The sequence below is a fragment of the Anoplophora glabripennis genome, unplaced genomic scaffold (assembly GCF_000390285.2).
Source record: "Anoplophora glabripennis isolate ALB-LARVAE unplaced genomic scaffold, Agla_2.0 scaffold92, whole genome shotgun sequence".
In the NCBI taxonomy this organism is placed as follows: Eukaryota; Metazoa; Arthropoda; class Insecta; order Coleoptera; family Cerambycidae; genus Anoplophora; species Anoplophora glabripennis.
Window position 1 is genome coordinate 666,107 of NW_019416269.1, and position 23,847 is coordinate 689,953.

At 30.2% G+C, this 23,847-nt stretch overlaps 2 protein-coding genes across 2 annotated transcripts; both read right to left on the bottom strand.

Moving 5' to 3' along the window:
• Positions 1–3,264: 3,264 nt before the first annotated feature.
• On the bottom strand, positions 3,265–6,980 carry LOC108903277. The gene is made up of 3 exons (XM_018705394.1): positions 6,967–6,980; positions 3,925–4,106; positions 3,265–3,514 (listed from the first exon to the last, which is right to left on the bottom strand). The coding sequence occupies exons 1-3, from the start codon at positions 6,978–6,980 to the stop codon at positions 3,420–3,422; spliced, it is 291 nt and encodes a 96-aa protein (XP_018560910.1). The 3' UTR covers positions 3,265–3,419.
• A 1,127-nt stretch (positions 6,981–8,107) lies between these two features.
• Positions 8,108–12,953, bottom strand: LOC108903283. Its single transcript, XM_018705401.1, has 4 exons — positions 12,750–12,953; positions 12,341–12,528; positions 8,752–8,933; positions 8,108–8,341 (listed from the first exon to the last, which is right to left on the bottom strand). The coding sequence occupies exons 1-4, from the start codon at positions 12,909–12,911 to the stop codon at positions 8,247–8,249; spliced, it is 627 nt and encodes a 208-aa protein (XP_018560917.1). The 5' UTR covers positions 12,912–12,953; the 3' UTR covers positions 8,108–8,246.
• Positions 12,954–23,847: the final 10,894 nt, after the last annotated feature.

The following is a 23,847-nucleotide window of genomic DNA, read 5'->3' on the forward strand; positions in this document are numbered from 1 at the left end:
TAAATACGTAGTAACTTTTTTGCCAATCCCCGTATACAGCTTTTAGTAATAAAATATGAAATATTGGACTTTTTTAACCAAAAAAAGGTATACTTATTGAAAATGCCAACTGTTGAGGAGATATTTTTAATTTCATAAATTAGTGTTATGGATTTATACCTCTACGAATACCAAGGTTCGAGTTGCTTAAATAAATAAAAAAATCGAGTAGATCAATGTCAGTCGATAATACTCATAAATTGCAATTTTGAAGTATTTGTTTAAAGTGTTAATTGATTTTAGTCACTATTTACCTGCATCCTAGATATTAAATAGTTTTGGACTTGAATAAAATAACAAATTATGTATACTAATGATGAGTCGTGTTCCTGCTAGAAAAACTTTTGAGGCGAAAATATCTCCTCAACAGTTGGCATTAGTATCTATACCTTTTTTTGGTTAAAAAAGTCCAATATTTCATATTTTATTACTAAAAGCTGTATACGGGGATTGGCAAAAAAGTTACTACATATTTAATGCAAAACGTTGCCTGCAGAGGGCGCCTCGTACTCATTATTATATTATTTTTATCATCATTAAAAAACCTCTCTGTTGAAAATTTGAAACATTTCTGACTAAAATTATAGAAATTATTAAGGAAAAGCCATTTTTTAAATTTCACTTTGACACCCCGTATCTTTTTTATTATGCGACTTGGGATATAGGTATGTTAGGTTAAATCGACTTATTTTCACCGAAGAAATCTTTGGTATTATTTGTGCTCCTCCATTTAAATACACCCTGTAGATAGACGTGAGAATGAATCATTTAGATAATAAAATTTGTTAAAAAGATCTTTTATGGAAGTTAACACATATATTTTTAGTATTGGAACAGTCGCAAATTGATACACTGATTTCTTTCTTTGTAATTCTAGATTTTAAAAAAAGTAGAGTTAAATTGTTGTCTGAGAGTATTTTGTTTATAGCGTTTCTTAGGTAGTTTCATTTTGGCTACTTTTACATACGTACTACAAATTAAAAAAACAGCCCCTGAAGATTCTTATGGTCTTATTTTACTATCAATCTTAATGTTTTGATATTAAGCGTGTGTTCGTTTTGTCTCGGGATTTGAAGTCATTCCTCCTCCTCCTCTAATTTATTTTGTTTGACTTAAGACGTACTTTGGATACTTGCACTTAGTTTTAATAAAGATTTTGTATGGTTTAAATGTTTTGCGTAACGGATTTTCAATTGAACCCTTTATATCACTGGCGGGTCTGCTACCCTAGTGTCAGAAAATCACTGCTAAAAGCATTTGGGATTGATTGTGTATGGCCTCTTTAAAGCGCCAGTACAACAAACTTTAAAAGCTTGTTTTGCATTGTCAGCGTGATGGCTATGTATGAGAACGTAGCGCCCGGTTTGGTAATGTTTTTGGAGAATTATATTTTAACTCGAGACGCAGTTTAAAATTTATGAGCTTTATTGATTTAAGTATATCATGATACGAAGTATGCAATGCGGTGGTTTCTATACAATAGAAATCCTTTGGATTGGGTCAAGTACAAACTCTGGCCAGGCAACTATGCTCTGGTTAATAAACTGCGGGAAACCTGGGTTGGTGTTCGCTCACAGGCTGGGTCGATTCCGTTAGGCGGCCTAATGTAGGGTCTGGTTTAGTTCCAGTATTTTTCGAACCAGAAAAACTCCGTCCTCGACGAATACGGCTGTCTCTGTGGGTTGAAGGTCTGAAACTAATTAGTGTTAATACCTACCCTAAGGTCCTTTAGGGGTGCGAATTTGAAGTCCTCTGGATGTTGTTTCGCCACTTCTTGGAAAGTGGGGTGAAAAATTTAGCCGCTCCTGGCTCCTGTCAGTGACTCGGTTAAAGAGCGGCACACGTTGTCATCGTCGTTCGAAGGAACGGAGGACTCTTGGCGGCGATCTTCTCATCTGGGTGGCTCAGCGGTGAATTTTTTTAAAACATCGGTGAAAACTTTAAAAACATCGGTGATTTTTTATTTGATTCCTATTTTGCGGGGGGAACTGCGTTATATGGTTCTCTTTTGTAGAAATACTGCGGCTATTCAAAACATTTGCGAATCTTGAAGTGTATGAAGTATACGACACTATCAACTAAAAGGTTATTTATAAAAATTTTCCAGTACCAAAATAAATAATAACATATAAGAAAATTATGTTATGTAACATATGACATTATACAATATATTAAATTAAAACTACTGTAGTAGCCTCAAATTCTTTAAGTCTACCCATGTGCTCAACTTTTAATATGATTTATTTATTATAACAACCGCACTAGGTATCTATAATTTACAAAAAACGAAATTTATTTCTGTCAAGGTGGTCTCACATTTTCATTTTTCCCATTTCCTTTTCCCCTTTTTATACATATAAGGCTACTTTTTCCAAAAATTAATTAAGTAATTTTTGTTTCTATATTTCCCCATTATTTTTAGGTGAAGTATATAAATTATTTGCAGTCAATTTTAACTGTTAGTAAGAGACTAATTTTTAGTTAAAATTAATCCATACTTTAAGTATGGATAAAGTGGTAATAATGACATTATTGGCGTTTGCTGATGTGTTGTGTTTTATTGAAGTTAGCTTAGAATCTGTGTTTATCATTTATAAAAGGCTGAAATACTGTTCATGGAAGTGAATAATTTGTATAATTTTAATAATTTGGAAATTAATGATAATGATGACTTAGAAGTATTGAATATAATACAATTGGGCATTCCTCGTCGATTATACCAAAGAGCCAGTTATTTCCATACAATGGATGACATCACATTTAGAAAACGTTTTAGGCTTTCAAAAGAAGCCATTCAAAATATTCTATTCGTTTGTAAAATTTGTCGAACGTGGACGTTTCATATTTTCGGTCATTTTCACAAACTATAATTTTAATCAGAACATAATAGGTATTTTACAATTCTTAAACACTTCGTATCTCCCAGACTGACTGACACAAAACAGAGAAAAACAGGTTATGTTGACACAATGACGCCAATATACAAACGACATTATATAAAAAAACCCGTTTTCATTGTAACCAACATCACTTACTTAATTTTAATCTTTAATTTTTTAACTAATAACTTAAATGAATTGGTGCAAGCTCTATCCAATTTAACTAATAATTAAAATTAACTAACAGTTACCAAATCCAAAAGTTAATTATTAACGGTGCAAAGCACTCTATGTCTTTATAACACTATTTAAAAGGATAAGGTTTTTAAAACATAAATTATTATTCTATAGAAAAAAATAAATATTTATTAAATTATTTATAAATATTATTACATACAAATACAAAAGTACTTAGATGTGGCAGAAAAGCAAAATATGCCCAATAGAGTATTTGAAACCTAATTATTAGCTAATTAAACCAAGGTTAAAATAGAGTTTAAACTAAACAATGCTGATATCGGCACAAGAACGGAAGGTTTCTTGAGGTCCACATCCCAGTCCGGAACTTCCATCACCACATTCTCCCCAGTTGTTACCTGAAATATGAAGTTATTTAATAATAAGTCGCAAAAATGCAACCACGTAAATACTTCGGAATTTACGCAACATATCTAAAATATCAACATAGTTAAGCAGAATAATAAATTGTTTTCAGAGAATTCAGAGGAAAATAAAACTGAAATATAAAAATATGAAAACTGTCTGAAGTATGTGTTTAAATAGATTAATTTTTCTGTATTATTTGAACACATTATATTTATAAACTATTTTCTGATACTATGGCTTTAAATTGTATGTATTTGAAATTTTGAATTTATTTTCTAGGAGATAATAAGGAAGATAACTCTTAAATTTTCTTGTTTCACAAGACTGTGATGGTAAAATGGTTCAAGGAATTTCCCCAATTTGTTACATGAACTTAGAAAATTAATACACATGTAAGTACCTGCTCTGTAATGCCATCGTAGGACACATCGTTCACAAGTCTCTTCTGGAAGCTTTATCTTGTTTTCAATGTAAAATTCATCTTTTGAGACGCTGTATTGACTGGAGCCATCAGCTAGCAACAGTGGTGTGAAGCAGTGTTCACCAGGTTCAGGTGCGTTAGGGTCTTCCAATTTGCACAGGCTAAAATTTAATTAAAAAAAATATTAATTACTTATTATACAAAATTTTTAAGAAAATATAGAATGCCTACACAAGATTACAGTGATATGAAGTTTGATAGAACTGTCTCTAATAATAATGGAGATATGACCTATCTCATTTGAAATCGTAAGTAAATTTGCAACAATTTCAGTCCATATGATTTTAGTGATTAGTGACTAGTGAGCCAAATTCGACACTTTTGGAAGTTTTCTCATTCCCCCAAAGAGAGTAGTTTAAATGCTACGGGATCGATTTTCGAGTAAAATTGAAACCGCATCTCTATATCTTTATTAGTTTCAGAGATATAGGATATTTTTCTATAACTAGTTTGTTTATGAATATATTTGATTATTTTTAAAGATATTTTTGCACAATTTTTTACGTAAAATTCAGCGGCCAACGCAACTTCCGGTTTGTCAGTTTTAACACATTTATACATGGAGGGTGATTCAAAATTCAGTACAAAGAATTTAGTAGCGTATTTTTGAGATCAAAATAAGAATTATTTTCCTATAAACGTGTGTCCACAAACGCTTAGTTATCGATACACAGGATGTCAAATTTTTTATTATTTTTTTATTTTTTAGAAATAATTTCCAAATAGATTTTAATGTACGCATAAAACTTTTGGTACGGGGGTCTTTTAGGATGATAAATTTAATTATGCCATTGCTTTTGACGCTGCTTGTAGAGGGCGTCAACTATAAGGGTACGCTTGAATTAAATTGGCCCTAACTTTTTTACTACCCTGCACGTTGACGTTTCGTATTAGTGCGTTTATTCCCCTATTTTAAGCAAAAACAGTATACTTGGTCGAAATCTTTTAGACCAACCGTTTAAGAGATATCGGCTAATGAAGAGTTAAATGCCATACCACCACCAAACACAATATTTTCATATTTTATAACTATTTACGGTAAAAATTTTAAAATTTGTTTTGGACTATAGAAAAAAAGTTTTATTTTGACGTCAAAAATATGCCCCTAAATTCTTTGTAGTGAATTTTGAATCAGCCTGTATATAGTTCTTTTTAATGGAATACGCAACATATTTTTGATGTACCTATCACATTATAATTAAATAAAAAAAAAATGTTTCTACTGAATTACAAAAAGTAATTTTGAATTTGAAATACATTTTTTTGTGCATCATGTGTGATAGATCGTTTGAAAGGAAATTTTAAGCAGATTTAAAAAATCGAATAATATACAGGGTGTCCCCTTTTAAACTTTGACAGTTGATGAAGGTCTAAATCGCTTCCTAGCCGAGATACACTGTGCAGAATTTATATATATATTTTAATTTTAGGTATGTTTTGTGACGACATAATGTTCTTTAAAAATGACAAACTATTTGTCTGTGGTAGACGGGTAGTAAGTGCCCCTTTTTTAAACAGAATTTCTACGCCTATGAGTTCTTTTGAAATTTTAGGGCGTTTAAGAAGGGAGCACTCTGTATATGGTGTACCATATAATAAAATATATTACGCCGCCAAATTTTACGTAAAAAGATGTTTAAAAAGAACCTCTCTACAAAAATCAAACATTTTCACAAATAAAAAAGTTGTAAAGTATCGTATAAAACGCAAATTGACAAATGCCATATATTATCTGTTAAATGAATCGAGATGTAGGTTTATTTGCCATTTGAAAACCGAACCCATGACATTTAAACTACATTTGTCTTTTAGAGAAATAGGAGAAACCCCTTAAAAGTGTAGAATTTCGTCCACCCTGTACAAATATTTGATAGATTTGATTTCAGTAGATGTCGATCAAATATTAGCAAAAACATATTTATTTAGGATGTCCTACTTAATTCTTTATATCTGAGATTGTTTTCAAGGGAAGATTTTAATACCTATCTTATTTTGATTACCAATCTAATAATTTGTGAAATATTGGGATCATTTGAATTAAAGTATTTATAAAGTAGCAATTAAGGATATATCTAATTCATAGCATTGCTTGGAATTGATAACGAACAATAATAATAATCTATAAACACTTCAACAGCGGAAACAATAAAAATAAAAATTTCTCGCAAAGCATTAGCAATATAACTGGTTCGTAACAAATTGCTATCAATGATTAATTTGTATTTAAGCAAAATAAATATTTACTCTATTGTTACTCAAATTGTCTGTATGTGTTCATTAGCAAGGAGTCATAATATTCAAACAATATTTAGTCAAACATCCACTCTAAACACACATGAGGTTTACGAAATTAATAATGCTTTTATGAAGATTCATTTTTGGATTTTATTTTTTTATGTTTCTGTTCTATGAAAAATACGATAACTCCCTCATACCAATTTATTTTTTAAGTTTTATTCTTCTTAATTCATTTTTTTATTTTGGGATGGATTTTTGTGTAGAATTACGTTTCATAATAAACAGTTATTATTTAATAAATATCCTTCCCTAATGTATAATTTCTTTAACTTTAAGGAATAAGCGAATAACTAAATAAATGAAATAACCAAAGTAAGTTAAATAATAGTAATTTAAAGCGATATCTATAAAATATTATTAGGAGAAAAAATCCTTTCATTAGGTATAATTTTCAAACCAACAAGTCGTATAAGTATATTTAAAGATTAGATTAAAAAATATAAAAACCTGAATTTCAAAAATCTTGACAATGAACATTTCCAGATTGTTTTGTGTACATTCTTACAATGGAACCCAAAAATTTAAAATATCAAATAGATACATATGTTTTTAATCTTTTCAAGTTATACAGAGTATTTGTAAATAAGTGCGAAATATTTTAAAGGATGGTTGCCGAAGTTATTTTATGAAAAAAAGTTAATATAAACGTAGGTCGAAATATACTTCGTTTTCGACATTATCTAGTATGGTTGCTGTCAATATTTCTAAATAAAATACAACCATCAAATTTCGAGTCAGTATCTTTAAAATTCTTTCAAATAATCAATAAAAATAAATAAAAATTTAAACACTCCGTATCTCGGAAACGAAGCATATTTCGACCTACGTTTATATGAACTTTTTTTACAAAATAACTTCGGCAACCGCCCCCTAAAATATTTCGCACTTATTTACAAATACCCTGTATGAAATTTGAAATGTATAGATGTTAACCAAAATTAAACAAACGGTGTGTAGGATCAATTACTGTTAAACTTTCAACTGAAAAAAGCTTAAATTAATTATAACACAGACACTTAAAAAANATTTTTAGTTAAAATTAATCCATACTTTAAGTATGGATAAAGTGGTAATAATGACATTATTGGCGTTTGCTGATGTGTTGTGTTTTATTGAAGTTAGCTTAGAATCTGTGTTTATCATTTATAAAAGGCTGAAAGTTAAAAGAAATACTATTCATAAAAGTGAACAATTTATATAATTTTAATAATTTGGAAATTAATGATAATGATGACTTAGAAGTATTGAATATAATACAATTGGGCATTCCTCGTCGATTATACCAAAGAGCCAGTTATTTCCATACAATGGATGACATCACATTTAGAAAACGTTTTAGGCTTTCAAAAGAAGCCATTCAAAATATTCTATTCGTTTGTAAAATTTGTCGAACGTGGACGTTTCATATTTTCGGTCATTTTCACAAACTATAATTTTAATCAGAACATAATAGGTATTTTACAATTCTTAAACACTTCGTATCTCCCAGACTGACTGACACAAAACAGAGAAAAACAGGTTATGTTGACACAATGACGCCAATATACAAACGACATTATATAAAAAAACCCGTTTTCATTGTAACCAACATCACTTACTTAATTTTAATCTTTAATTTTTTAACTAATAACTTAAATGAATTGGTGCAAGCTCTATCCAATTTAACTAATAATTAAAATTAACTAACAGTTACCAAATCCAAAAGTTAATTATTAACGGTGCAAAGCACTCTATGTCTTTATAACACTATTTAAAAGGATAAGGTTTTTAAAACATAAATTATTATTCTATAGAAAAAAATAAATATTTATTAAATTATTTATAAATATTATTACATACAAATACAAAAGTACTTAGATGTGGCAGAAAAGCAAAATATGCCCAATAGAGTATTTGAAACCTAATTATTAGCTAATTAAACCAAGGTTAAAATAGAGTTTAAACTAAACAATGCTGATATCGGCACAAGAACGGAAGGTTTCTTGAGGTCCACATCCCAGTCCGGAACTTCCATCACCACATTCTCCCCAGTTGTTACCTGAAATATGAAGTTATTTAATAATAAGTCGCAAAAATGCAACCACGTAAATACTTCGGAATTTACGCAACATATCTAAAATATCAACATAGTTAAGCAGAATAATAAATTGTTTTCAGAGAATTCAGAGGAAAATAAAACTGAAATATAAAAATATGAAAACTGTCTGAAGTATGTGTTTAAATAGATTAATTTTTCTGTATTATTTGAACACATTATATTTATAAACTATTTTCTGATACTATGGCTTTAAATTGTATGTATTTGAAATTTTGAATTTATTTTCTAGGAGATAATAAGGAAGATAACTCTTAAATTTTCTTGTTTCACAAGACTGTGATGGTAAAATGGTTCAAGGAATTTCCCCAATTTGTTACATGAACTTAGAAAATTAATACACATGTAAGTACCTGCTCTGTAATGCCATCGTAGGACACATCGTTCACAAGTCTCTTCTGGAAGCTTTATCTTGTTTTCAATGTAAAATTCATCTTTTGAGACGCCGTATTGACTGGAACCATCAGCTAGCAACAGTGGTGTGAAGCAGTGTTCACCAGGTTCAGGTGCGTTAGGGTCTTCCAATTTGCACAGGCTAAAATTTAATTAAAAAAAATATTAATTACTTATTATACAAAATTTTTAAGAAAATATAGAATGCCTACACAAGATTACAGTGATATGAAGTTTGATAGAACTGTCTCTAATAATAATGGAGATATGACCTATCTCATTTGAAATCGTAAGTAAATTTGCAACAATTTCAGTCCATATGATTTTAGTGATTAGTGACTAGTGAGCCAAATTCGACACTTTTGGAAGTTTTCTCATTCCCCCAAAGAGAGTAGTTTAAATGCTACGGGATCGATTTTCGAGTAAAATTGAAACCGCATCTCTATATCTTTATTAGTTTCAGAGATATAGGATATTTTTCTATAACTAGTTTGTTTATGAATATATTTGATTATTTTTAAAGATATTTTTGCACAATTTTTTACGTAAAATTCAGCGGCCAACGCAACTTCCGGTTTGTCAGTTTTAACACATTTATACATGGAGGGTGATTCAAAATTCAGTACAAAGAATTTAGTAGCGTATTTTTGAGATCAAAATAAGAATTATTTTCCTATAAACGTGTGTCCACAAACGCTTAGTTATCGATACACAGGATGTCAAATTTTTTATTATTTTTTTATTTTTTAGAAATAATTTCCAAATAGATTTTAATGTACGCATAAAACTTTTGGTACGGGGGTCTTTTAGGATGATAAATTTAATTATGCCATTGCTTTTGACGCTGCTTGTAGAGGGCGTCAACTATAAGGGTACGCTTGAATTAAATTGGCCCTAACTTTTTTACTACCCTGCACGTTGACGTTTCGTATTAGTGCGTTTATTCCCCTATTTTAAGCAAAAACAGTATACTTGGTCGAAATCTTTTAGACCAACCGTTTAAGAGATATCGGCTAATGAAGAGTTAAATGCCATACCACCACCAAACACAATATTTTCATATTTTATAACTATTTACGGTAAAAATTTTAAAATTTGTTTTGGACTATAGAAAAAAAGTTTTATTTTGACGTCAAAAATATGCCCCTAAATTCTTTGTAGTGAATTTTGAATCAGCCTGTATATAGTTCTTTTTAATGGAATACGCAACATATTTTTGATGTACCTATCACATTATAATTAAATAAAAAAAAAATGTTTCTACTGAATTACAAAAAGTAATTTTGAATTTGAAATACATTTTTTTGTGCATCATGTGTGATAGATCGTTTGAAAGGAAATTTTAAGCAGATTTAAAAAATCGAATAATATACAGGGTGTCCCCTTTTAAACTTTGACAGTTGATGAAGGTCTAAATCGCTTCCTAGCCGAGATACACTGTGCAGAATTTATATATATATTTTAATTTTAGGTATGTTTTGTGACGACATAATGTTCTTTAAAAATGACAAACTATTTGTCTGTGGTAGACGGGTAGTAAGTGCCCCTTTTTTAAACAGAATTTCTACGCCTATGAGTTCTTTTGAAATTTTAGGGCGTTTAAGAAGGGAGCACTCTGTATATGGTGTACCATATAATAAAATATATTACGCCGCCAAATTTTACGTAAAAAGATGTTTAAAAAGAACCTCTCTACAAAAATCAAACATTTTCACAAATAAAAAAGTTGTAAAGTATCGTATAAAACGCAAATTGACAAATGCCATATATTATCTGTTAAATGAATCGAGATGTAGGTTTATTTGCCATTTGAAAACCGAACCCATGACATTTAAACTACATTTGTCTTTTAGAGAAATAGGAGAAACCCCTTAAAAGTGTAGAATTTCGTCCACCCTGTACAAATATTTGATAGATTTGATTTCAGTAGATGTCGATCAAATATTAGCAAAAACATATTTATTTAGGATGTCCTACTTAATTCTTTATATCTGAGATTGTTTTCAAGGGAAGATTTTAATACCTATCTTATTTTGATTACCAATCTAATAATTTGTGAAATATTGGGATCATTTGAATTAAAGTATTTATAAAGTAGCAATTAAGGATATATCTAATTCATAGCATTGCTTGGAATTGATAACGAACAATAATAATAATCTATAAACACTTCAACAGCGGAAACAATAAAAATAAAAATTTCTCGCAAAGCATTAGCAATATAACTGGTTCGTAACAAATTGCTATCAATGATTAATTTGTATTTAAGCAAAATAAATATTTACTCTATTGTTACTCAAATTGTCTGTATGTGTTCATTAGCAAGGAGTCATAATATTCAAACAATATTTAGTCAAACATCCACTCTAAACACACATGAGGTTTACGAAATTAATAATGCTTTTATGAAGATTCATTTTTGGATTTTATTTTTTTATGTTTCTGTTCTATGAAAAATACGATAACTCCCTCATACCAATTTATTTTTTAAGTTTTATTCTTCTTAATTCATTTTTTTATTTTGGGATGGATTTTTGTGTAGAATTACGTTTCATAATAAACAGTTATTATTTAATAAATATCCTTCCCTAATGTATAATTTCTTTAACTTTAAGGAATAAGCGAATAACTAAATAAATGAAATAACCAAAGTAAGTTAAATAATAGTAATTTAAAGCGATATCTATAAAATATTATTAGGAGAAAAAATCCTTTCATTAGGTATAATTTTCAAACCAACAAGTCGTATAAGTATATTTAAAGATTAGATTAAAAAATATAAAAACCTGAATTTCAAAAATCTTGACAATGAACATTTCCAGATTGTTTTGTGTACATTCTTACAATGGAACCCAAAAATTTAAAATATCAAATAGATACATATGTTTTTAATCTTTTCAAGTTATACAGAGTATTTGTAAATAAGTGCGAAATATTTTAAAGGATGGTTGCCGAAGTTATTTTATGAAAAAAAGTTAATATAAACGTAGGTCGAAATATACTTCGTTTTCGACATTATCTAGTATGGTTGCTGTCAATATTTCTAAATAAAATACAACCATCAAATTTCGAGTCAGTATCTTTAAAATTCTTTCAAATAATCAATAAAAATAAATAAAAATTTAAACACTCCGTATCTCGGAAACGAAGCATATTTCGACCTACGTTTATATGAACTTTTTTTACAAAATAACTTCGGCAACCGCCCCCTAAAATATTTCGCACTTATTTACAAATACCCTGTATGAAATTTGAAATGTATAGATGTTAACCAAAATTAAACAAACGGTGTGTAGGATCAATTACTGTTAAACTTTCAACTGAAAAAAGCTTAAATTAATTATGACACAGACACTTAAAAAAAAGCACTTAAATGAAAAATGGCGTAAGGAGAATCTTAATATTTTCCACCAGAAAATCTGTTGCAAATAGCTTGACTTTCTTTTTTGTACTACCCTGTTTATTACTGACACAGACAATAACCTGTACATTAAAACTGGCCACCAAATTGACCGTAAGTATAAAAAATTAAGCTCTATATTAACATACCTGTATGTAAATGTACCCAAATGGTTAGCTGTGAGTTTGATTTTTATATCAATAACACTACCAGCTTCGTATGTCGCAGCTATTATTCCTCTTCCATATTTGCCAGTGTTTTCATTATTCTGAGGATGAGAGTCCGAGTAAGAATCCCCACAGATGCCACATTTTCCACCATTTACATAGTATTGGGTCTGAAACATCAAAGGCAATTTAGAATATTTTATTCTAGACCCAGTTACACTTTTTACCACTTTTCTTTCTTTATAATGTTTAATCGTTTTATTCTCATTATTCTTCACATTCTTATTTTATTTAAAAAATTGTATGGTATGAAAATTGAAATATGTAAAGTACATATTTAGTTTCAAAAAGGTAATATTATTAAAAACTTATTTAACTAAAATATACTCACATGGAATCCTCCGCAATTAAGGCCATTATCGTTATAGTTTATAGGAGCAATGCTATTGTACCTCCAGAGGGTACTTCTGTTTGGAGGGTACCAGAAAATACCATGACACAAAATTTCTTCGGCAAGAAATCCGAGTACAACTAGAAAAACGTACATACTCATAATTACTAATATTTGCTAGCAGGTATGTTTTATGTAGAGAAGTATAATGAATTAGTGTTATAGATTTTTGGTGGCAGAAACATTTATATATAAACAGTATAAGCGATAAGATATGGTTTAGTTATTGTTATTGTCGCATTTCTTCACACGAAAATCCCGTTTAGGAAAAACACAAGATAAGATTTGGACGCGGTCGCTATGATTTTTTTAAAATAAATTAGCTAAATAGTTAACTAAACTAATGTTTATTAAAATGGCACAATTTTTGTTAGCGATAAGAAAGCATGTATTACAAAATAAGTGTTAAAAAAGTATCTATTTTCAATGAGCTTATTATTCTTATTATTTAAATATATTTTTTTTTAAATTGTCTATCCATAAATAAAACAGATTTAATATTTACTGACATCAGATTAAAGTTAAAAAATAGCTTCATCACAACATAAAATTTTCATAAAATTATAAAAAATATAATAAACATTTAAACATTCAAAATATTATCATGAACATTTTTAGACAAAGGGTTACTTGCTGGTAAAATTTAACTTTAATCTTATGTCAGTAAGTATCGAATTTATTTTAATATACAGATTGATTCAGTCATAATGTCATTAACTTTAAGGGGAGGTAGGAAAATTGAATAGAATACGAATAAGCGATAAAAAAATATTTAAAAAGCATATTTGCAGAAGAAAATTTTAAAATCATTAATTTCGGCCACTCCTGACCGCTGACATACAACGGTTTATCGAGAGTGAATCTTGACCTACCGTGTTCGGTCTTTAACCTAGCTTTTACTTCGTTTTTAATATTGAACTATAAAAACAGTCTTTTTACCAAGATACATGAATAACAAGTATTACCTATTTAATTGTTAATAAAATCAAATGTATAAGTATAATACTTGTTTTCGAATGTTAAGTTATTTCAATTTAGAATTTATAATATTATACTTTTTACTATATTTTATAATTGAATATGAGGTTTTAGCATTATGTTTGTAGTACCTACGTATACCTTATTGTATGACTTACTGCTTTTCAAAGAGTATTTAAAATGACAGTACGGCTAAAAAAAATATTTTTTTTTAATTTGAAACCAATTGCAAAGAAACCCGCACAAAACATATGGAAATTGAACACCAGTCAATTTTTATGAAACTTCGTATTTTGATAGTCCTCATCATGCTGATCAAAAGTCTCAATGGGCACGAAGACCTCCAACCCCTTCCAACCCCCCAAAACCACCCCCAAAGATCAGGGTAATGAACTTGACAGATTACAGGTCATTTGGCTTACCGTAATATTTCACTCTTGTAGTCGAACCTACAGACACCTATAGCATAACTAGGCTTAAGACTATCAATGGGCACGAAGCTCTGCAACCCCCACCAAGCCCCCAAAGGTCAGGGGGGTGCACTTGACAGATTATCGGTCAATAAATCTACCGAAATATTTTACTACTGCAGTCAAACCTACTACCAGGGTTTCACATTCCACAAACAGCAAAAAATCTTATGGCAGGTTTTGGTACTTGTACTGTGGGTTAAAGGGTATTAAACAATAAGATGCTTATAGGATGGAATTCACGATTGAACGGTTTCATAAGCCGTACGAAGGGATAAGTCATGACAGGCTTCGATAAGAACTGGGGTTGGTCCTACTCCAACCGTGGGATTTGGGTTGGGGGTGGGTGGTTCAAATGTCGGGGTCCCATCGGAGAGTATAGAGTAGTGATCATTTAGGTGGCTGTGAGATGGAATTCACGATTAAACAGTTTCACAACCAGTAAGCAGGAAAAAGTCATATGACATATTTTGGTAGTTGGTGGGGAGGGAGAGGGATGGGGGGGTTAAGTGTTTTGGAGATAGTAGTCTTAAACCTAGTTACAGTTTGGGTGAATGTGTGTTCGACTGCAATAGTAAAATATTTCGGTAGTTTTATTGATCGATAAGCCAATTGACCTGTAATCTGTCAAGTTTATTACCCGGATCTTTGGGGGTGGTTTTGGGGGGTTGGAAGGGGTTGTAGGGCTTCGCGCCCATTGAGACTTTTGATCAGCATAACGAGGACTATCAAAATACCTATCAAAATACTAAGTTTCATAAAAATTGACCGGTGTTCAATTTCCATAATGTTTTGTGCGGGGTTCTTTCAAGACGATTGTTTCACTTCAACGTTCGAACGCCCTGTGATGCGCCGGTGTGCCCCAAGTCAGCAAATGTGATGCAAAGTAGGGCACCGAATTAACAGGAGTTAAGGGGAAATTTACTTATTTTTTAAAAAGTCTTTATCGGGCTTTCCGGATACATGGCTAAAATTAATGGCATTATGACTGATTCACCCTGTAGGACTTGATTTTTAGAAAATTGTTTGTAATTTATTTCTTTCAAAAAGGATACAAATATTTCTGAAAGCGTAACGAGATAACGAAGAGTGCTCTTATCTGTTTGTTTTTGACCATATAACCTTCTGTGTTTCGACTGCAATTTCAATAATTTACAACATTTAGTCGTAACTACCTTTTTGCTTATATACAGGGTGGGCCATTAGTGTGAGAAAGTACACTAACTCAAATGGAACACCCTATATTTTATTGTTTTATTTTATTCGCATATCACTCCACTTCAACTTTTATTATGCATGTTCTATACCTAAAATTGTTAGTTTTTAAGATATGGCAACATTTCTGAAAATACTTAATTTTTATTATTTTCGGTCGCACGAGATGGCTTTGGAAAAAACTGTCACATTGTGTCAACTTGTCAGTTCATAATTTACCATTCCTTTTTGCGTTCATTTTATTAGTTTATTAGTATCTATTAGTTATTTATTAGTTGGTATTCATAAAATAATTTTATATTACAATGAATTTTTCTAAAGAAGAAATGGTGGATATGATTTATGTATTGGGAGCTGCTGATAGAAATTGTTTACTCGCAACAAGAATTTATAATCAGAGATATCCAGATAGAAGACAACCACGTGCAAATACCTTTGAAAAATTAATGGTACGTTTTGATACTACTGGCAATGTTTCTTATGAAAAACATGATAGAAAAAATACTATTGTGGATGATGAGAATGAACTAAATGTTCTGTTAAGTGTTACTGAAGATCCGCATATAGGCACTAGAGCAATTTCAAGGCAAACAGATAAGAGTGACATCGGTAAGGCGGATATTAAAGAAACACAGGATGCATCCATATCATATCCAGTTTCACCAAGAATTGAATAACCACGACTATGAAAGTCGCTTGGAATTTTGTAATTGGGCCCAGAGAAAAATGAATGAAGATAGGCTTTTTTTTAATTGTGTGCTTTTTACTGATGAAGCAACGTTTCACAAAAATGGAAGCGTGAACAGACACAATTTTCATTATTATGCTTCTGAAAATCCGTTGCTTATAAGGACACATAGTCAAATCCGGTGGTCACTCAATGTTTGGGGCGGGATTATTGGACATTACGTTATTGGGCCTTATTTTTTCGACGAACATTTAACAGGGCAACTATATCTTCATTTTCTACAAAATACTATGGAAAATTTATTAGAAAATATACCGCTAAATATTCGTCAGAGGATGTGGTATTTACATGATGGAGCCCCTGTACACCACACGCAGGAAGTTCGTAGATTCTTAAACAATGAATTTCCAGAGAAGTGGGTTGGAAGAGGTGGACCAATTAGTTGGCCTGCTAGGTCGCCTGATCTGACAAAAATGGACTATTTTCTGTGGGGATATGTAAAAGATCGGGTATATCAAACTCCCCCTACTACTAAAGAGGATATGAAAAACCGAATTCGACGAGTTTTTCAAAATATCAACATTGATATTCTGAATAATGTTAACACCACATTTGAACGACGTGTAGAGCTATGTCTAAACCAAGACGGCCGTCATTTTGAACACTTGTTGTAAAATTAAATATTTGATTTATTTTCGTATCTATTTTGTTATTTTATTTCCATTTAATAAATAAACTATGTTGTTATGTTCTATTAAGATTTTTTTATACACAAATATGTAGTATAATTAAATTATTTTATAGTATAGACAAGTTGACACAATGTGACAGTTTTTTCCAAAGCCATCTCGTGCGACCGAAAATAATAAAAATTAAGTATTTTCAGAAATGTTGCCATATCTTAAAAACTAACAATTTTAGGTATAGAACATGCTTAATAAAAGTTGAAGTGGAGTGATATGCGAATAAAATAAAACAATAAAATATAGGGTGTTCCATTTGAAAAATTTTAGAAAATCAAGTTTGAACTTTCTAAAAATTATCGTCTTATAAAAAAATGCCCTGTATAAAATATCGATATTAGCTAATATAGGAGCCTTTGTATAACATTTGCCTATAACTCTGTCAAATATTTTTGCTCCAAGTGTTAGTAGTTGAAAGTTAATACAACTTCTTCGAGGTCATGTTTTTTCCAAAATTCTAAGAATTTTCTACATAACTTGGCAACCCCGCACTAAAATGATAAACTGTTTATATTGCCATATATAGAATTTTCTCAGAAATCCAACTGTTTAAAAATATACAGGGTGTTCCATTTAAAAAATGTAATGTTTGGCGTGTCCCGTTTTTACTCATCGCCCTGTATGTTTGAAATTAATTTTGTAGTTTAGGTTTCTTGATTCTGTACAACTTTTATATAAACTTTTTTTCTGTATTATAAGTAACAAGGGAGTTAGTGTACTTTCTCACACTAATGGCCCACCCTGTATAAATTTAAAAGAAATTTTTACACATTTTCAAAAAATAGAAAGTAAGATCTATTGATGTCTCAGTCCAATATAATTAATTATTCATATCAGATAAAAAATCTATAAATTACTGTAATAATACTATTATTATTTACGTGAAAAGTTTTATTTCAATTTTCTTTCAATTTCAAGATATAAAAAATAATTTTGTTCAGTAAACTGTATATTGTATAAGTCAAAGCAAACAATCGTACGTTTATTTATTTATATGTGAGCTAATATAATCCCAAGTGAAAACAAATTATCCGTTTCTATAAAAAGCGATTTTTTGTGGGTGTGTACAAGTTTACGAAATATTGCATGTGAAACGCTGACTAAATATTTTATAATGATTATCTCTGATAACACGGTATTTCTACAAATTTCGATGATTGATTTAATTATTGGAATATTTTTTATTATAAAATAGCAAAACCCACAACAAACAAAAATATAATATAGATACTTGAAGTACATGTCTAGATAAGAGTGTCTAATGCATGTTGTACGGTTGTAATCTAAAGATATGGAAGAAAACAGAAGCACCACTGAATTAATTAAGTTTTACATTAAAAATAAAATTGAAACTGATGAAGTTATGTTAAAAAAAAGGTTAATGCAATGGATTTCAAAAAGAAACTATGCAAATCATAATATACATGTATGAAATAAGATCCCAGTATGCGATTTCCTACTATTCCAACCCAAACATTCACTTTTTCCGGCCGTTGTGAGTTTTTTTGCATCCAATGCGGATTTTCTGGGCTGTAAAACCTAGTATTTTGCTGGTTCATGGTTCCGTTGAAGCACCTTAGAGGAAGAAGCAGGTTAGAGAAAGGAGCAGGTTATTTTCGTAATATTTCCTAATTATAAATATGAAACAATTCCGTCATGTAAATTTGTCCTGCTTATTAGTTATGTAATAGAATGTAATGCCATCTTGCATTATTAGCAAAGTGAACAATGGGTTTTCTTAATATAGAATAGTGGTCTTCACCATCTACTTTTCTTTTTCTCCGGTATATGCACTAAGAATTATCTTGTCTATCATACCACAAATCAGTATCAACTCTGTTCAAAATAACGCCGTTTTTAGAGGCTACTGATCTTAATAAACATTGACTTAGAGAAACACCATAACAATTTGAATCGAATGCAACCAAACTGTTGTGCAATCACTTAGTATAGATTATTCTATTGGTTCTTTCAATTGTTGAAATATGTTCTATCTTCTTTCTTGTTCTGACATAATTTTTCTTCGTAATCAGAGATGATAGAACTGACTATAAAAAAAATTCTGCACTCATCTTGCCAAAACAGATATCAATGGGCAGCAAATTATAAAAAATACCTGTTACAGTTCATCAATTTACTGGAACCTTATCTACAGTTTGACAATGAACAGCATTCGAATTTAATTAATACCTAACCTAAGAAAAAATGAGGAACAAAATAATGTTGCAAAATCCATTCATGGACACAATATTTATAATAATTGTATTATTCACGTTCAATGATACTCTATTTTGTGAGTCAAGTAATTTTAATGAATTAAAATAAAAAAGTATTATTGAAAAAATGTTTCTGATTGTATTATTCGATAAATTATAAAACAATTCTCCAGAAGTTTTCTCAGACTTGTTGAAAAATTGTCATTATTTTTAATTTATTTTCACAGTCTTGTAATTGTGTTACTGTTGAGAGTAACAAAAAATAATAATCGTTACAATATTTGAACGTTACTAATATTGAAAACTGTTAATTTTATCGAAATAAATGATGAGTATTTAAAAATAAAAAAATCAGTTACCAAAAATAATTGTTTCAGTTTGATATGATGTTTGCCAAAATTTTTAAACCAACCTTATTGCGGGCAGTTGTTTCTATACAGGGTGTTTCAAAAAGATATTGCCAAACTTGAGGGGGATATAGAAGACATTGTGGTTTAAAAAATGTTTGCATATAAACCTCTAAGTAGTCAGTAATAAACCATTTTCGCCCTGGAGCAATTTTTGTCAATAAAAAAAAAACGTAATATTATCTCATTGACACCAAAATACTTTGATATTTAAGTAATTTTTATTAAGGATAACGCAAAAAATGATTTTAAACAAAATAAACAGATTTATCTCTTCTGATAAGTGTTTACCAAATGCATGTCCTACACACGATGTTGGTAAAAATTGATTTTATCCACAACTACGTGATTGCACGCATCTAATCTAGCCATACAATGTCATCTGTATCACGCTCTGAGGAATAGTGAAAGAAATGAACAAAGCGGTCACGTAATAAATAATCGGACCTAATTAAGGTTTCACATTTGTTTTGTTTGCGAAATTTTGCTTCTAAGTTGCAGAAATAGATCAATTTACGTTCGAAAAGTATGCAGACATGGCGCAGCAAAATGCAACGCTAGAGAAGCTGAACACTTGCACTCCAAATCGCCGACATCCTTGCCGAACATCCATCGTCGGTTAAGAGAAAAAGCCAACTTTAAACCAGATGTAGGAAGTTGACATCCACGAACTGCACGGATAGTGGTCATTGAGGAAGAGGTTTTGCATCGAAATAAAGAACAACCTACCACAAGCCGTTTTGAATAATAAATTTATTAGTTTTGCGTTTATCCTTAATAAAATTACTTAAATATCGAAGGCATTTGCGGTCAACGTAATAACATTACGTTTTTGACAAAAATTGCTCCAAGGCTAAAATGACTAGGGAAATACAATAGACCAAAGGACAATGTCCTCTAGAACCCCCTCAAGTTTGGAAACACCTTCATGAGGAAAGAAACAGATTTAAAATCCAAAACGTAGGTATACTTATAACCCTTTCCAGGCCTGATATCTCTTGATTTATGAGGAAAAAAACAGTTACACGAAGTCATAGTTATTTTGATATCCTCTATAAGTTCTTGAGAGCTAAGTAGATAGTAATTCCAATCAAGTTGCTTGTATTAGACTATTACCAAAAAAGAAAAATCCAAAACAGTTGAAAGATCTGCGTCCAATTAGTATGCTCTCTGTTCCTCTTAAGATTGCCGAATCTGCTATTTTTGATCAATTGTTTAAATATTGTTTTGAAAATTCAATAATTCCTATAAATAAATCAGGTTTTCAGAAGGGAATTAGTTCTTCAACTTTATTGGCTAATGTAACTGATGACATTTTGACAGCCATCGACAATTCTCTGATTTCGTCTCTAACTTTACTTGATATGACTAAGGCATTTGACTCAATTGACATCAATTGCCTTATTGCTAAACTTCATTATTATGGTATTTCTAGCAATATATTGTGCTGGTTTTGTAATTACTTACACGGTAGAGAACAATATACTAGATTAAATACAGATTCCTCGATTCTAACATCACCTTATAGATCAGTTGGTTCTGGTGTTCCTCAGGGATCTATATTAGGACCACTTTTGTTTAACATGTTTACAGCAGATTTGTCGAGAATTCCTTTGAATTATAAACTAAATATGTACGCTGACGATATACAACTCCTTTATAGTTTTAAGCCTTCTAATTTAAATATGGCCACAGCAGTTATTAATAATGACTTACAATTAATTCATGACTGGACCATAAAAAATACTTTATTAGTTAATCCTAATAAAAGTCAAAACATTCTATTTGGAACATCACCTCAATTGCGAGGTCTGGATAACTTTCCTGTTTTAATTAACAATGAAAATATTCCTGCAGTCAATGTTGTTAAAAATCTTGGCCTGGCTTTTGATTCATAGTTGACTTTTTCGAATCATGTAACCGTTATCTGTAAGAAAGCTTTTCTATCGTTAAAACAGTTGCAATGCTTTAAAAAGTATCTAAATCCTCAGACCAAAATTTTACTTACTGAATCTTTAGTCTTATCTCATTTCAATTATGCTGATGTTATATATGGCCCCTGCTTTTCTCAAGAAAATAAACACCGTTTGCAAAAAATACAGAATTGTTGCGTCCGTTTTATTGCGAATGTCCCCCAGTTTAGTCACATAACTCCATATTCACGCTCCTTCAATTTGTTGAGCATGTATGAGAGGAGACTTGTTCATTTTGCCAGTTTTATACTCAATATTTTAAAAAATATCAAACCTACATATTTATGTGATAAAATAAAATGAAGATCTCAAACACATACTAAAAATTTGAGATCACTGAGCAGCAAAGCGTGTATTCCTTCCCATAAAACTGAAAAATTTAAAAATTCATTTTCGTATTTAGCTTCTTATGTTATTAATAATTTACCCCTCCAGTATCACAATTTGTCAGTGACAACCGTTAAACATATGTTAAANCCTGTTTTAATTAACAATGAAAATATTCCTGCAGTCAATGTTGTTAAAAATCTTGGCCTGGCTTTTGATTCATAGTTGACTTTTTCGAATCATGTAACCGTTATCTGTAAGAAAGCTTTTCTATCGTTAAAACAGTTGCAATGCTTTAAAAAGTATCTAAATCCTCAGACCAAAATTTTACTTACTGAATCTTTAGTCTTATCTCATTTCAATTATGCTGATGTTATATATGGCCCCTGCTTTTCTCAAGAAAATAAACACCGTTTGCAAAAAATACAGAATTGTTGCGTCCGTTTTATTGCGAATGTCCCCCAGTTTAGTCACATAACTCCATATTCACGCTCCTTCAATTTGTTGAGCATGTATGAGAGGAGACTTGTTCATTTTGCCAGTTTTATACTCAATATTTTAAAAAATATCAAACCTACATATTTATGTGATAAAATAAAATGAAGATCTCAAACACATACTAAAAATTTGAGATCACTGAGCAGCAAAGCGTGTATTCCTTCCCATAAAACTGAAAAATTTAAAAATTCATTTTCGTATTTAGCTTCTTATGTTATTAATAATTTACCCCTCCAGTATCACAATTTGTCAGTNCTGATACCGAGGAAAACTCGGAAAATTCGAGTGCTGGTGGAACTGAAACACAGTCAAAAGTTTTATTTGCAGTTTTACCGAGTGATCCAATAAATATTAAAGCAAATGTATTAAAGCAATCGAAATAAGAAAAAAATCATTATTTTAGTAGTCTATTTTATAAAATAATTTTCCAAAAATAAAATTTTTGTAAAAAATTTTTTTGATAATTATAAATTTTGAAAAAGATAAATTCTAAAACATATATTGATTAACATAATTTAGTTTTACATTTTTATTGGTCTACCTAATTGGAATTTACGAAACATTATCTCTTTTCATTGTTTATACAATTTATGCATATATTATTTGTATATTCCATGCAAATGTATGTAACGGCAATATAATTTTTCATCATTCACGTTCATTAATATCGCACTAAATTTACGCCTTATGTAATTTAGGTGTTGATAGTTGTGATGAAATTTGAAAAAATTAAAACATTTTTCGAATTAAATTAACTTGTATCTAAAGATGCAGTGTTTGTTGTAAAAATTATGTGAATATTATTAGAACGTGCGTTATGGAATATAACTTAAAAAAAGAATATACAATGTGTTTCACTGAAAGTCGGAACACCTCCATATTTAGGATGGCGGTGGCCGATTTTCAAAATTCTTCTTTTTATGTGGTAGTACTCAAAAGGGCCTACTTTTTGATATTATATTTTTGACGTGATATTTTCTATGGTCTGATAGTAGACCCTCAAAAATTAAAAAATATATTAGGCATTTTTAAAGAAACAAATGGATAGCATTTTCGATTTGATCACAACTCAAAACCCTAAATACAAAATTTCATTAACTTTTACAGGGTGTTCAAAAAATAGGTGCAAACTTCGAAAAATTTCACTCATTGCAGTGTCCTATATTAACAGTGGAAAATATTTTTAAGGTATTTTTTCATAATTTTAATTAATTTTTCCATGCAGTTTAATTGATTTCACTCATACAGGGTGCTCACAATAAGCCAAATTATATACAGGGTGTTTTTGAATGGAGTAGCATAAATGATACTAGTGAATCTACATTTCAACAGAACACGATCTGCAAAAAATCGCCTTAGTAAAATGTTCACCCCTGAAGAGATATGGGCCATCAAAGTTTCCAAAAAAATTATGAAAATTGGCTGTAATTTGAAAACCGAACGAGGTACAAATAACAAATTTTTTACAGGTTGTTTACTAATACAGATGCGAGTTTTCAACTATTTTTCGAAAATTTTAACCC